The sequence below is a fragment of the Somniosus microcephalus genome, chromosome 24, assembly GCF_052327205.1.
Source record: "Somniosus microcephalus isolate GS21.2 chromosome 24, FLI_Smic_1.0, whole genome shotgun sequence".
In the NCBI taxonomy this organism is placed as follows: domain Eukaryota; kingdom Metazoa; phylum Chordata; class Chondrichthyes; order Squaliformes; family Somniosidae; genus Somniosus; species Somniosus microcephalus.
The window spans coordinates 13,315,782-13,332,656 of NC_141010.1; the positions used below are offsets into that span (position 1 = coordinate 13,315,782).

The window sequence follows — 16,875 nt, forward strand, 5'->3', positions numbered from 1 at the left end:
ATGCGAGGTTATCCACTTTGGTAGGAAAAATAAAAAAGCAAATTATTATTAAATGGGGAGAGATTACAAAATGCTGAGGTACAGAGGGATCTGGGGGTCCTTGTACATGAATCACAAAAAGTTAGCATGCAGGTACAGCAAGTAATTAGGAAGGCAAATGGAATGTTGGCCTTTATTGCAAAGGAAATGGAGTACAAAGGAAGGGAAGTCCTATTACAACTGTACAGGGCGTTGATGAGCGTTGACTGCATACAGTTTTGGTCTCCTTATTTAAGGAAGGATATACTTGCATTGGAGGCAGTTCAGAGAAGGTTCACAAGGTTGATTCTGAAGATGAAGCGTTGTCTTATGAAGAAAGGTTGAGCAGGTTGGGCCTATACTCATTGGAGTTTAGAAGAATGAGAGGGGATCTTATTGAAACATATAAGATTCTGAAGGGGCTTGACAGGGTAGCTGCAGAGAGGATGTTTCCCTTCGTGGGGGAATCTAGGACTAGGGGGCATAATTTCAGAATAAGGGGGTACCCATTGAAAATGGAAATGAGGAGGAATTTCTTCTCCCAGAGGGTCGTGAATCTTTGGAATTCTCTTCCCCAGAGAGCTGTGGAGGCTGGGTCATTGGATATATTTAAGGTGGAGATAGACAGATTTTTGAATGGTAAGGGAGTCAAGGGCTATGGGGAAGTGGAGTTGAGGCTAAGATTAGATCAGCCATGATCTTATTGAATGGCGAAGCAGGCTCGAGGGGCCAAATGACCTACTCCTGCTCCTACGTCTTATGTTCTTATATACTGCAGCAACTCACCAAGGCTTCTTCGACAGCGCCTCCCAAACCCGTGGCCTCTACCACCCAGAAGGACAAGGGCAGCAGATGCATGGGAACAACACCACCTCTAATTTCTCCTCTAAGTCACACATCATCCTGACTTAGAAGTATATCGCCGATCCTTCATCATTGCTGGGTCAAAGTCCTGGAACTTCGTACCTAACAGCACTGTGGGAGTACCTTCACCACACGGACTGCAGCGGTTCAAGAAGGCAGCTCACCACCGCCTTCTCAAGGGCAATTAGGGATGGGCAATAAATGCTGGCCTTGCCAGCGATGTCCACATCCCATAAAAACGAATTTTTAAAAAATGATCAGCTGCAGGGCCAGCAAAATCCATCCCCATATCTTCTCCCTGACCATGGGCAACACCATGGTAGGTTGCCTAGTACATTATTAACTTCGAGTCAATCACCAGTAATTTGTTAAAATCCTGTAGCCCACTGCATTTTCAGTCCCACACAACACACCTCCCGGTGCAGGAGGATGGGCTGCAGGAGCTGTTTTCTAATGCTGCTCTTCAAGGAGATACATGAGAGTGGCTCGGGGAGACTTTGGGAGTTTCCACCTCTCAGTGCTTATCCTGCACTCTGTGTCGCCTCTCTGACATCACATCCAAGATTGGGATGTAGGAACGTGAAGAACAGAGAATGTAAAACCCCATTCCATGACCCCATACCTTCAAATGTGTGACATTCTGGAGACACAACTAGATAGAATCTAGTGAATTAATTCCTTGTCCAATGTGTCACACTTCCATGTTCCATGTTCCTGAAGGAAGAATATAACCACCACTGCTCCAGTCAATACTATTATATCTTCTGCAGCAGTCTCCCTCTTTCCAACTCAAAGAGTGCACAGGGAGCAATTGGCTGCCTACATGACAACAGTCACTGCCTTTCAAAGTAATTGACTGTATGCAAAGCACTTTTGAGACTTATCTTGGAGACATGACGAGGCTCAATATAAATTGAAGTCTTTCTTTCATGAAATATAAAGGCTCCAAAAAATATGTAACAGGTGTGGCGGGCGAGGGGAGGATAGAAAATGAGCAGTCGGAGCCAATAGCACCCATTTGCCTAGGCTTGAAGATTAGTGTGTTTAGACTGCTCTCTCCTCACAATTGGTGTAGTTCAGATATAAGAAAGAAAGAGAAAAGAAAAAGCAAGAGCTTGTATTTATATGGGACGTTTCACACACTGTGACATGAATCTTGTCATTCATGTGGAAATGACTTATGAAATAATACTGGGCAGCCTGCTGGTGGCGCTGTCCAGGGAGAGTATAAATACATGGGCACGGGCCCAGCTTGCTCAGGACATTCTCTAACAGGAACTAGTGAAGGACACAACTAGACCTCCATGTTGTAAAACAGTTGATTAAAGCTTTGTTTAACGCTTAGACCAAGTGCCTAGTAGTTTTCTTTCGTCACTGTGGATGTCTCAAAGTGCTTTACAGTCAATGAAATGCTTTTGAAGTGGAGTCACTGTTGTTACATAGACAACAATGTCAGCCAATTTATTTTTTGGAGGCATTGCGTGATGGATAAACATTGGTCAGGACAGTGATTATTTCCTGCTCGTCTTCAAATAGATCTTTTACAATCTCCCGAACAGACAGACGGGCCTCGGGTTAACGTCTCATCCAAAGGAGGGCACCGCTAACAACGCAGCACTCCCTACGTACTGCACTGAAGTTTAAGCCGAGATGATGCGCTCAAGCCCAGAACCTTCTGACTCAGAAGGGAAAGTGCGACCACTTGGACCAAACTGACAAGGCTGCACTCGGCCTCAGCAAACGGGAGTTTGCAACTTCGTCCAGATTTGCACGTGACTACAACATCATTTTGGTAAAAAAAAGAATATTTGATGTGTAGTCTGGGAGTAGTCTGTGCTTGTGCACTAAGTCTTTGCAAACTTTTGCAGCTTTAAAATTTCTGAACTTTTCACATCGTTTTATGCAGAACATTCTCTTACCCTTGCTTGTAAACTGGTTTTGCAACATATTGGAGCGACAGGGCGAATATTCTGCGAAGATACTGAAGTTTTGAGCCGCTATTCGACACGTGCCCACTGGCGTTACTCCACCAGTCTCATTCTTGCGGATAGATCTCTCCATATATTTCCAGTGATACATAGGTGCACAGGCCTGCAGAATGAACACAGACAGCAAGTGTTGACAGTTCATTGGAGAATTGTGTGTGGGCATTGACAGCATAGACTGTTTTGACAAACTTTTATTAAAAATATAATTACTTTTTCTGAAGGAGCATCACAACTCTGTCTGTTCCTGTCCTCGCCCAACGCCCACACATATGTTTATATTTGTTCTCGGGATTTTTTTTATTCGTTCCTGAGTTGGTGGGCGTCACTGGCAGAGCCAGCATTTATTACCCATCCCTAATTGCCCTTGAGAAGATGGTGGTGAGCCACCTTCTTGAACCGTTGCAGTCCATGTGGTGAAGGTACTCCCACAGTGCTGTTAGGGAAGGAATTCCAGGATTTTGACCCAGCAATGATGAAGGAACGGCGATATATTTCCAAATCAGGATGGTATGCGATTTGGAGGGGAACATGGAGGTGATGATGCTCCCATGAGCCTACTGCCCTTGTCCTTCTAGGTGGTAGAGGTCACGGGTTTGGGAGGTGCTGTTGAAGAAGCCTTGGTGAGTTGCTGCAGTGCATCTTGTAGATAGTACACACTGCAGCCACGGTACACCGGTGGTGGAGGGAGTGAATGTTTAAGGTGGTGGATGGGGTGCCAATCAAGCAGGCTGCTTTGTCTTGGGTGGTGTCAAGCTTTTTGATTGTTGCTGGAGCTACACTCATCCAGGCAAGAGGAGAGTATTCCATCACACTCTTGACTTGTGTCTTGTAGATGGTGGAAAGGCTTTGGGGAGTCAGGAGGTGAGACACTCGCCGCAGAATACCTAGCCTTTGAGCCACAGTATTTATGTGGCTAGTTAAGTTTCTGGTCAATGGTGACCCCCAGGATGTTGATGCTGGGGGATTCGGCGATGGTAATGCCGTTGAATGCGGGCAGCGTTGGCTAGGCCGCATTTATTGCCCATCCCCGGCCACCCTGAGAAAGTGGTGGTGGTGGTGGGCCTTGTGCTAGAATCGCTGCAGTCCTTGTGCTGACTGTCTGTTCCCACAATGGTTTTAGGGAGGATATCCAAGATTTTGACCCTGCGCCAGTGCAACGGTGGTGGATATTGAGATTAGTGGCAGGGGCAGCAACCAAGCACTTCTTTCATAGGCCACTGGATAGGAATGGGAACCTTGAGTGATTTTCACCTCCACAACCAAGGATGGCAGAGATCAACTGGTGCCCCCTGGCTGAACTTAGCTCAGTCAGAAAAGGCCAGAGTATCGCCTTTCTGGACTGAATGGCTCAGCTAACCTCTGCCATACCCAATTAAAGGCACAGGGGATGCACAACACCTTTTAAAGTGGAACAGTTGCAAATAACAATTATTAATGATACAGATACCAGAGCATCTCAGTGCCCAACTTGAAAAGTCCTGGCAAGCCCATGACTGCCCCAAAATTTGCAGTCGAAAACTTTTCTGTAGGTTCTAATTACAGGTAATATCTTGCAATCTCTCAAATGTAATCTTTTGGCCTCCCTCCCATGGTCTAGTATGCAAAGCTGCTGCTTGGGCTAACACTAAGCTTTACCGTCCCATGGTTCAATGTCCTAATCTGTGCTGAGTTACATCGAGTCTACAGCCAAAAACAGGCCATTCAGCCCAACTAATCTATGCTGCCGTTTATGCTCCACATGAGCCTCCTCCTACCCCTATTCATCTAACCTTATCAACACATCCTTCTATTCCTTTCTCCCTCATGCTTATCTAGCTTCCCCTTAAATGCATCTATTCTATTTGCCTCAACTATTCCTTGTGGTAGTGCATAATGACATGAATCTTGTCATTCTTGTGGAAATTACTTATGAAATGATACTGGGCAGCCTGCTGGTGGCACTGTCCAGGGAGAGTATAAATACTCGGGCCCAGCTTGCTCAGGACATTCTTTAACAGGAACTAGTGAAGGACACAACTAGACCTCCATGTTGTAAAACAGTTGATTAAAGCCTTGTTTAATACTCAGACCAAGTGCCTAGTAGTTTTCTTACGTCACATTCCACGTTCCAAATTTACTCTTTGGGTAAAGAAGTTTCTCCTGAATTCGGGGATGCGCAAGAGGCTAGAATCGAAGGAGCACAGAGATCTCGGAGGATTGTCGGGCTGGAGGAGGTTGCATAGAACAGGAAATTGCACCCCATTGTCATTGTTCCAGATTTACACCACATGAACTCACCACGACTTTCTCCTTGTGCGCTTTGACTGTTGCCCCAAACCATTGGTTGGATTTGTAATCCTTCATAACTTCGACATGTGTGTCAATATGTCGGTCACCTACATGAATAAATTCAGGTTATTGAAACACTGCGTCAGTATTAGTAGACATTCACCTAGTTGGTAGACTCCGTAAATTGATATATCTCTTATCAGACCTCCAGACTCCCTAATTTACCATGTTTAAGTTTGCTCCTTCCCTCAAATGTCCTCCCTTTGCTCTCCTGCAGGTGCAGAATATTGCTGTGGCACAGTTAATGAACCAGAATCCTACCCAAGTGACCAAGCCTCAAGTGGAAGCCCAGACAGTGAGGTTTGCAAGTCTATTCAGTCGTGGAAAGTGTCACAAAGGTGGCACGGTGGCATAGTGGTTAGCACTGTTGCCTCACAGCGCCAGGAACCCAGGTTCGAATCCGGCCTCAGGTGACTGTCTGTGTGGAGTTTGCACATTCTCCCCGTGTTTGCGTGGGTTTCCTCCGGGTGCTCCGGTTTCCTCCCACAGTCCAAAGATGTGCGGGTTAGGTTGATTGGCTATGATAAATTGACCTTAGTGTTAGGGGGATTAAATACGTGGGGTTACGGGGATAGGGTGGGATATGTGTTGGTGTAGGGGTTACGGGGATTGGGTGGGATATGTGTCGGTGCAGGCTCGATGGGCCGAAATGGCCTCTATCTGCACTGTGGGGTTTCTGTGATTCTGTGATCTGTGAAAGCCCGATTCCTGTCCTCAACCAAAAAAAAACTACAGAAGATTTAACCATCTCCAGAAAACCCAGACTCTTCAACCTTTAAAGGAGATGAGTTAAAGGAGGCCTGAGAGAGCTATCTAAGATGCTAAGTGGAGTAGCAAATGTTCATCAAGAGCACTATTTCAAGATAAACCATGATTGCAGAACAAGGGACAAAGGTACAAACTAGTGAAAGGAAAGTTCAGGACCGATGTTCAGAAGTACTTCTTTTCACAAAAGGGGTCATTTTAGCTTTTAGTGATATCAGATCGACAACTTGCTATACATCTTTCCCCATTTTCATTTCCAGATGGAGTGAAGTGAAGCCACTGGTATAACGTAGGCAAATGCAACAGCTAATTTTCACCCAGCAAGGTCTCATGAACAGCAATGAGATAAATGACCAGATAATCTGTTTTTAGTGGTGTTAGTTGAGGGATAAATGTTGGCCAGAGCACCGGGAGAACTGTCCTACCCTTCTTCAAATGGTGTTATGCGATCTTTTATATCCACCTGAGAGGGCAGATTGGGCCTCGGTTTAATGTTTCATCCGAAGGACTGCACCTCCGACAGTACAGCACTCCTTCAGCACTGCCCTGGAGTGGCAGCCAAGATTATGTGCTCAAGTCTCTGGAGTGGGACTTGGATCGAGGACCTCATGACTCAGAGGTGAGAGAAAACCAGTTTTCTAACCAATCAGCAGGGGTGACTCATTTGGCTGTAAACAAACAAACAGTACAAAAAGACCAGTCCTAGTGCGAGCAAGCACTGAGTGCGAGTCATCAAAGAGTGCCCTGAGTTTGGGTAAGTGTGAGTTCGGGTAAGTGGGGTGTTAGGTGCTCTTTTCAAACTTTAACTCTGTGGGTTGTAGTTAATAAGGCCTTTCTGGTGCAGAGTGACTGTTGGTAAACCATTTAACTGGTGTAACTAGAGGGATTGATTTAATTTAAATCCAATTAATTAAAGGGGATACTAGCATCTAAAATCGGGCAGAGGGCGTCCATAACTAACAATAAAAAATTTAATTAATTACATAGAATGGAGCAGGTGATGTGTTACTGTTGCGAGATGTGGGAGCCGGTGAACCCCATTGAGGCTCACGGTGATTACGTCTGTGACAAGTGTCTGCTGCTACAGGAACTCCAGCTCCGTGTTGATGAGCTGGAGTCTGAGCTTCAGACACTGCGACACATCAGGGAGGGGGAGAAGTACCTGGACTCTGTGTATCAGGAGGTGGTCACACCTATGAAGTTAATTAATTCAGATGTAGCCCATGGTCAGGGACAGGACGGTGTGACTACGAGTGAGGCAGGTACGGGGATCCAGGAGGTAGAGCTGGAGGAGCCGCAGCCCTTGCCCTTGTCCAACAGGTTCGAGGTTCTTACTCCCTGTGGGGACAGGAGCAGGGACTGCAGGGAGGATGAGCAACCTGCCCACAGCACCGTGGAACAGGGGGCCATTCAAGAGGGGGGAGTAAATAGAAATGTTGTAGTGGTAGGGGATAGTATTATTAGGGGGATAGATAGAGTTCTCTGCAGCCGAGAGCGAGAGTCCCAAAGGTTGTGTTGCCTACCCGGTGCCAGGGTTAAGGACATCTCCTCTGGGCTGGAAAGAAACTTGCAGTGGGAGGGGGTGGATCCAGTTGTCGTGGTCCATGTTGGTACAAACGACGTAGATAGGACTAGGAAGCCGGTTCTGTTAAAGGAGTATGAGCAGCTAGGGGTCAAATTAAAAAACAGAACTTCAAGGGTAATAATCTCTGGATTATTACCTGAGCCACGAGCGAATTTGGCTAGGACAAATAAAATTAGAGAGTTAAATGCGTGGCTCAAAGACTGGTGTGGGAGAAATGGGTTTTGCTTCCTGGGACACTTGCACCAGAACTGGGGCAGGAGGGAGCTGTTCCGTTGGGACGGGCTTCACTTGGCCAGTGCTGGGACTAGAGTCCTGGCGGATCATATAACTAGGGCTGTAGAGAGGGCTTTAAACTAACTAGTGGGGGGGAGGCTCCTAGAGAGCAAATAATAAAAATGACAACAGAGAAGGTCATAGACTTAGGTAGCAGTGGGGAAATTAAAAACCAGAGCGTGTCAGGAAGGGGCAGAAGGTATGGAGTAAAAGGTAAAGTAATAAAAAGGGCAAAAGCAGGAACTAAGTGTCACAAAACATATTTGAAAGTTCTCTTTCTGAATGCACGTAGCATTCGTAACAAAATAGACGAGTTAATGGCACAAATAACTACATATGGGTATGATCTTGTGGCCATTACAGAAACATGGCTGCAGGGTGACAATGCCTGGGAATTAAACATACAGGTAGACTATCCTTTATCCGAAAACCTCGGGACCAGCCGTGTTTCGGTTTTCAGAAAATTTCGGATTTCAGAAGGTATTTTATAAGACTGGGAAATTTGTCGGGGGTGGGGGTCGGCGGGGCGGCGGGGGGTCGGCGGGGGTCGGGGTCGGCGGGGGGTCGGCGGGGGTCGGGTGGGGGTCGGCGGGGGTCGGGGTCAGCAGGGGGTCGGGGGTGGGGCTCGGCGGGGGTCGGGGTCGTGCGCACGACTTACGCTGAATGAAACCTTTCAGTTTTCAGAGGATTTCGGTTTTCAGAAGTGCGGATAAAGGATGCACTATCCCTTGTCCGAAAGGGTGGGGGGTCGGCAGTGGGGGTCGGGGTCGGGGTCGTGCGCACGACTTACGCTGAACGAAAGAGGGTTTCGGTTTTCGGAAGTTCGGATAAAGGGTAGTCTACCTGTACCAGGTTATTTAACGATCAGGAAGGACAGGCAGGAAGGAAGGGGAGGTGGGGTGGCTATGTTAATAAAGGAAGGAATCACTGTAATACAGAGAAATGATATTGGGTCAAAAGATCAGGATAATGAAACAGTTTGGGTGGAGGTAAGGAATAATAAGGGGAAAAAAACGCTAGTGGGCATAGTCTATAGGCCTCTGAACAGTTGCAACTCTGTTGGACGGAGTATCAATCAGGAAATAGTTGAGGCTTGTAATAAGGGAACATCTATAATTATGGGGGATTTTCACTATCATATTAATTGGACAAATCAAATTGGGCAGGGCTGCCTTGAGGATGAGTTCATTGAGTATATTAGGGATGGGTTTCTTGAGCAGTATGTAACTGAACCGACCAGGGGGCAAGCAACCTTAGATCTGGTCCTGTGTAATGAGACAGGATTAATTAAAAATGTCCTAGTAAAGGATCCCCTTGGAATGAGTGACCATAACATGGTTGAATTCCATATTCAATTAGAGGGTGAGAAGGTTGGATCTCAAACAAGCGTGCTAAGCTTGAATAAAGGAGACTATGAAGGTATGAGAGCGGAATTGAGTAGAGTGGATTGGGAAAATAGATTAAAGGGTAAGACGATACATGATCAGTGGTGTACATTTAAGAAGTTATTTTACAACTTCCAAAAAATATATATTCCACTGAGAAAAAAGGGTGTAAAAGAAAAGACAGCCATCCGTGGCTAAGTAAAGAAATTAAGGATAGTATTCGACTAAAAACAAGGGCATATAAGGTAGCCAAATCTAGTGGGAGGATAGAGGATTGGGAAAACTTTAAAAGACAGCAAAAAATAACAAAAAGATTGATTAAGAAAGGGAAGATAGATTATGAAAGTAAATTAGCAAAAGATATAAAAACAGATAGTAAGAGTTTTTATAGTTATATAAAAAGAAAAAGGGTGGCTAAAGTAAATGTTGGTCCCTTAGAGGATGAGACTGGGAAATTAATGGTGGGAAATATGGAGACGGCAAAAACACTGAATGAATATTTTACAGTCTTTACAGTAGAGGACACTAAGAATATCCCAACACTGGACAAACAGGGGGCTATAGGGGGGGGAGGAGCTAAACACGATCAAAATCACTAAGGAAGTGGTACTCGGTAAAATAATGGGACTCAAGGCGGATAAATCACCTGGACCTGATGGCTTACATCCTAGGGTCTTGAGGGAAGTGGCGGTAGGGATTGTGGATGCATTAGTAATAATTTTCCAAAACTTCCTGGACTCAGCAAAGGTCCCGGCAGACTGGAAAACTGCTAATGTAACACCCTTATTTAAAAAGGGCAGTAGACAGAAGGCTGGAAACTATAGACCGGTTAGCCTAACATCTGTGGTAGGTAAAATTTTGGAGTCCATTATTAAGGAGACAGTAACAGGACATTTGGATAATCATAATTTAATAGGACAAAGTCAGCATGGTTTTATGAAGGAGAAGTCATGTTTGACAAATTTGCTGGAGTTCTTTGAGGAAGTAACATATAGGGTGGATAAAGGGGAACCAGTGGACGTAGTGTATTTAGACTTCCAAAAGGCATTTGACAAGGTGCCACACAAAAGATTATTGCTTAAGATAAAAAATCACGGGATTGGGGGTAATATTCTGGCATGGATAGAGGATTGGCTATCTAACAGAAAGCAGAGAGTTGGGATAAATGGTTCATTCTCAGACTGGCAATCAGTAACTAGTGGTGTTCCGCAGGGGTCAGTGCTGGGTCCCCAACTCTTTACAATCTATATTAATGATTTGGAGGAGGGGACCGAATGTAACATATCAAAGTTTGCAGATGATACTAAGATGGGAGGGAAAGTAGTGAGTGAGGAGGACATAAATAACCTGCAAGGGGACATAGGCAGGCTAAGTAAGTAGGCAGAGATTTGGCAGATGGAATACAATACTGGAAAGTGTGAGGTTATGCACTTTGGCAGGAAAAATCGTAGAGCAAGTTATTATCTTAATGGCAAGAAACTGGAAAGTACTGAAGTACAAAAGGATCTGGGGGTCCTGGTGCACGAAACTCAAAAGGTTAGTATGCAGGTGCAGCAAGTGATTAAGAAGGCCAATGGAATGTTGGCTTTCATTGCTAGGGGGATAGAATATAAAAATAGGGAGGTATTGCTTCAGTTGTACAAGGTAATGGTGAGACCGCACCTGGAATACTGCATACAGTTTTGGTGTCCATACTTAAGAAAGGACATACTTGCTCTCGAGTCAGTACAAAGAAGGTTCACTCGGTTAATCTACTCATTGGAGTTCAGAAGAATGAGAGGCGATCTTATTGAAACATATAAGATTGTGAAGGGGTTGGATCGGGTGGATGCAGGGAGGATGTTCCCGATGATGGGTGAAACTAGAACTAGGGGGCATAGTCTTAGAATAAGGGGCTGCTCTTTCAAAACTGAGATGAGGAGGAACTACTTCACTCAGAGGGTGGTAGGTCCATGGAATATGCTGCCCCAAAAAGCTGTAGAAGCTACATCATTACATAAATTTAAAACAGAAATAGGCAGTTTCCTAGAAGTAAAGGGAATTAAGGGTTCCGGGGAGCGGGCAGGAATTTGGACATGAGTCTAGGTTCAGATCGGACATGGCCCTGTGGGTAGTGGAGCGGGCCCAGGGGCCGTGTAGCCTGATCCTGCTCCTATTTCGTGTGTCTAATTCTGTTAGATTCAGGAGATGGTTCTGTGATAGTAGATTGGCGGTTAGGATCAGATCAGCCATGATCTTATTGAATGGCGGAGCAGGCTCGAGGGGCCGATTGGCCTACTCCTGCTCCTATTTCTTATGTTCTTATGTTCTTATGAGCCAAGGTTGATGCCGTCATGCCATCTTAAATGCTCATCTACCTCAAGGCTCAATCCACCACCTTGGACTCCAACTCATTTTTTCCCCAGAAACTTAAAGCTCTCCCACTCTTCCTTTAAAACCTAACCCTGGCATCACCTGCTGAGACATGGGAAGGAAGGAGTTAAGTTGAAAATTACCAGAAAGGACAGTTGGGACATATGATATTGTGTGTGTGATTAAATTAGCAGAAGACAAAGGCCCTGATCACCTCAGCAATTGATTAAGTTAGCAGCTTGAAAACTCATTTACCACAGGCCGAAACTGGAAGCGTCTAATACTGCTGAGTATAGCACAAACAGAAAAGAGGGTGAATCACCATATTAAAAATTTTTTTTATATACATTCCTGGGATGTGGGCGTCGCTGGCAAGGCCAGCATTTATTGCCCATCCCTAGTTGCCCTTGAGAAGGTGGTGGTGAGCCGCCTTCTTGAAGCGCTGCAGTCCATGTGGTGAAGGTACTCCCACAGTGCTGTTAGGGAGGGAGTTCCAGGATTTGGACCCAGCGACGACGAAGGAACGGCCGATATATTTCCAAGTCCGGGTGGTGTGTGACTTGAAGGGGAACTTGGAGGTAGTGGTGTTCCCCTGCGCCTGCTCCCCTTGACCTTCTAGGTGGTAGAGGTCGTGGGTTTGGGAAGTGCTGTCAAAGAAGCCTTGGCGAGTTGCTGCAGTGCATCTTGTAGATGGTACACAGCAGCCATGGTGCGCCGGTGTGGAGGGAGTGAATGTTTAAGATGGTGGATGGGGTGCCAATCAAGCAGGCTGCTTTGTCCTGGATGGTGTCGAGCTTCTTGAATGTTGTTGGAGCTGTACTCCTCCAGGCAAGTGGAGAGTATTCCATCACACTCCTTACTTGTGCCTTGTAGATGTTGGAAAGGTTTTGAGGAGTCAGGAGGTGAGACACTCACCACAGAATACCCAGCCTCTGACCTGCTCTTGTAGCCACAGTATTTATATGGCTGGTCCAGTTAAGTTTCTGGTCAATGGTGACCCCCAGGATGTTGATGTTGGGGGATTCGGCGATGGTAATGCCATTGAATTTCAAGGGCCAGTGGTTAGATGCTCTCTTGTTGGAGATAGTCATTGCCTGGCATGCATATAAGGCAATGCTCAAACGTATAACTAATCACGGAGTTAAGAGAAATAAGTGGGAATGTATAAAAAGCGATGATTCGATTAAAGCTATGGTACTGTTTGAGGAGCTCAAACCTAGGCTTCATGTATCTTGCTTATCACGCTGTAACGTTGAAATAAAGACAAGAAACAAGGATCAAGTCTGTCTATCATTTTACCCAGCGGATTTAACTTAATTTATCTTCACCACTATATCTGGATTCACCTCGGTCTTTTCTCCTACTCTATTCAATGTCGGTGGTGCCCTGTGCTGTGATCCTTGGCTCGTCCTCCAGATTTTGCACACACACAAAAAAAATCCCTAGCATGTATGCCCTCCTGTCCCAGAGGGACCTGGGATGTAATATGGTTTGGCTCTCGTGACTGTCAGAGCAGAGCAGCATTGACTCGAGCATCAATGTGACCGCATTCTATGTTATCCGGTTACCGTCGTACTTAGTGCACACAGAGCTAGAGGGGGGAAAAAATACACACCGCTGAAAATTTAAATTGCGTTGTAAAAATTGTGATAGGAACAATAAACCATCTGCCATTCCGTTTCTGTTGAGTGTTCAACAATATTAAAAATTTCCAAAACAAAATCAATATATTCGGTATATTGGAAAATCAATGCACTATTTTCCCCAAGGCATAAAGAGCAGAGAACAAAACCTGCAATCAAAAGACAGCTTGCTGCTCCCTCCGTGAGCCTCCCTGCTCTGTATGGTACAGTACGACCCCATTGGTACAGTGCTGTGCCATACAGACAAAGAAGGTCGGGAGTTCAATCCCCGATCTGGGCTGAGGTAACTGATCTCAGCTGAGTGGCGGTAAGTGCACTAAAAGCGATCCCAATGCCCCCAGTTCAGGGAAGGGGGAGAAAATTCAATCAAGGTGAGGTATGGTCAACATGGGGCACGGTGGCCAAGTGGTTATGTTACTGGATTAGTAATCCAGAGTAGATGCGTTCAAATCCCACCATGACAGCTAGGGAATTTACATTTAATTAAATAAATCTGGAATTTAAATAAAGCTGGAATTTAAATAAAGCTGGAATTTAAATAAAGCTGGTATCAGTAATGGTACTAGCGGTTTGTCATAAAAACCCATCTGGTTCACTAATGCCCTTTAGGGAAGGAAATCTGCCGTCCTTACCCGGTCTGGCCTATATGTGACTCCAGACCCACAGCAATGTGGTTGACTCTTAACTGCCCCTCTGAAATGGCCGAACGAGACACTCAGTTGTATTCAAGAAGATGGCTAACCACCACCTCCTCAAGGGAAATCAGGAATGGGCAATAAATGCTGGCGTGAAAGAATAAAAACATATAGGAGTCAGTCGCGCAATGGCTGATGCACTTCAGGTGCCAGCTTCCCGTATAACTGGGTGTAGAGGCTTCAGGCCTACTCCATGCCGGATGTGCCGACAATGTATCCCTGCTGCGCAATGATCAATTGGACCCCGCACACAGGCAAGGCCATTTATAGCCCTAAAATGTTATGCTAATGAGATGGTCCTCATGCGATTGGGAGGCAGGAGCAGCATCTGATAGGCTGAGCGCGTACAAAAAACGGATGATGCTGGGAGGGTGGGGCTATTGCTTTCGGTTGGTCCATTGTTGCTAAAGATGTATTGCAGCTTTTACTGTATCTCTCAGCAACAGTTTGTCTCTCCGTCATTTGGGCCTTGCTGGACAAGGAAGTTGTTGGTACTTCTGTATATTTGCAGGTTCTGGAAGAGAATAAGGGCTGAAGAATGAAGCATTTTTCACAGGCTCATTTTCTCCTTTCATGTTCCGCCTGGGCACATTCTTATGTTGAGGCTTGTGTATACAGTGCCAGGGCCTCTTACCTGGATCAGTCTGAAGAAACCTGCCTGCCCTAGAATCATAGATTCATAGAATGGTTACAGCATGAAAGAAGGCCATTCGGCCTGTTGAGCCCGTGCCAGCTCTCCACAAGAGCACTTCAGCTAGTCCCACTCCCCCGCCCTTTCCTCTGTAGCCCTGCAAATGTCTTTCCTTCAGATACTTATCCAATTCCCTTTTGAAAGCTGTGATTGGGTCTGCCTCCACCACCCTTTCAGGCAGTGCATTCCAGATCCTAACCACTTGCTACGTAAAAAAGTTTTTTCTTAAGTCGCCTTTGGTTCTTTTGCCAATCACCTTAAATCTATGTCCTCTGGTTCTTGGCCCTTCTGCCAATGGGAACAGTTTCCCTCTATCTATTCTGTCCAGACCCCTCATGATTTTGAACACCTCCATCAAATCTCCTCTCAATCTTTTCTGCTCCAAGGAGAACAATCCCAGCTTCTCCAGTCTATCAACGTAACTGAAGTCCCTCATTCCTGGAATCATTCTCGTCAATCTTTTCTGCACCCTCTCTAAGGCTTTCACATCCTTCCTAAAGTGTGGTGCCCAGAATTGGACACAGTACTCCAGTTGGAGGCTGAAACAGTGTTCATCATAATTTCCACATTTTTGTACTCTATACCTCTATTCATGAAGCCCAGGATCCCGTATGCCTTTTTAACTGCTTTCTCAACCTGCCCTGCCACCTTCAACAATGAGAGGTGATCTCATTGAAACATACAAAATTCTTACAGGGCTTGACAGGGTAGATGCAGGGAGGATGTTTCCCCTGGCTGGGGAGTCTAGGACCAGGGGTCACAGTCTCAGAATAAGGGGTCAGCAATTTAGGACTGAGATGAGGAGAAATTTCTTCACTCAGAGGGTGGTGAATCTTTGGAATTCTCTACCCCAGAGGGCTGTGGAGGCTCAGTCGTTGAGTATATTCAAGATAGAGATCGATAGATTTTTGGATATTAAGGGAATCAAGGGATATGGGGATAGTGCAGGAAAGTGGAGTTGAGGTAGAAGATCAGCCATGATCTTATTGAATGGCGGAGCAGGCTCAAGGAGTGGAATGGCCTACTCCTGCTCCTATTTCTTATGTTCTTATGTTCAACGATTTGTGCACACATACCCCCAGGTCTCTCTGTTCGTGCACCCCCTTCAGGATTGTACCATTTAGTTTATATGTCCTCTCCTCATTCTTTCTACCAAAATGTATCACTTCACACTTTTCTGCATTAAATTTCATCTGCCACGTGTCCGCCCATTTCACCAGCCTGTCTATGTCTTCCTGAAGTCTATCACGCTTCTCCTCACTGTTCACTATACTTCCAAGTTTTGTGCCATCTGCAAATTTTGAAATTGTGCCCTGTACACCCACGTCCAAGTCATTAATATATATCAAGAAAAGCAGTGGTCCTAGAACCGACCCTGTGGAACACCACTGTATACCTTCCTCAAGTCTGAAAAACAACCGTTCACCACTACTGTGTCACTTAGCCAATTCCGTATCCATGCTGCCACTGTCCCTTTTATTCCATGGGTTTCAACTTTGCTGGCAAGCCTATTATGTGGCACTTTGTCGAACGCCTTTTGGAAATCTATGTACACTACGTCAACTGCATTGCTCTCATCAACCCTCTCTGTTACCTCATCAAAGAACTCAATCAAATTAGTTAAACACGATTTGCCGTTAACAAATCCGTGCTGGCTTTCCTTAATTAATCCACACTTGTCCAAGTGACTGTTAATTTTTTCCCTGATTACTGTTTCTAAAAGCTTCCCCACTACCGAGGTTAAACTGACTGGCCTGTAGTTGCTGGGTTTATCTTTACACCCTTTATTGAACAAGGGTGTAACATTTGCAATTCTCCAGTCCTCTGGCACCACCCCCCATATCTAAGGAGGATTGGAAGATTATGGCCAGTACTCCGCGATATCCTCCCTCAATTCCCTCAGCATCCTAGGATGCATCCCATCCGCTCCTGGTGATTTATCTACTTTAAGTACAGCCAGCCTTTCTAATACCTGCTCTTCATCAATTTTTATCCTATCAAGTATCTCCACTACCTCCTCCTTTACTATGTCTATGGCAGTGTCCTCTTCCTTGGTGAAGACAGATGCAGAGTACTCATTTAGTACCTCAGCCATACCCTCTGCTCCATGCATAGGTCTCCTTTTTGGTCCCTAATCAGCCCCACCCCTCCTCCTACTAATCTTTTACTATTTATATGCCTGTAGAAGACTTTTGGATTACCTTTTATGTTGGCTGCCATTCTATTCTCATACCCTCTCTTTGCCCCTCTTATTTTCCTTTTCACTTCTCCTCTGACCTTTCTATACA

General features: G+C 45.5%; 1 protein-coding gene across 1 annotated transcript in view; it reads right to left on the bottom strand.

Moving 5' to 3' along the window:
- The window catches only part of LOC147101075 (integrin alpha-8-like), a 135,281-nt gene that overhangs the window by 106,604 nt on the left and 11,802 nt on the right, over window positions 1-16,875 (bottom strand). Inside the window, exons 3-4 of the mRNA XM_085966230.1 lie at window positions 5,148-5,245; window positions 2,802-2,973 (exon numbers count right to left, since the gene is read on the bottom strand). Of these exons, the coding sequence (XP_085822356.1) occupies window positions 2,802-2,973; window positions 5,148-5,245 (270 nt within the window). The remainder of the gene's footprint in view (window positions 1-2,801; window positions 2,974-5,147; window positions 5,246-16,875) is intronic.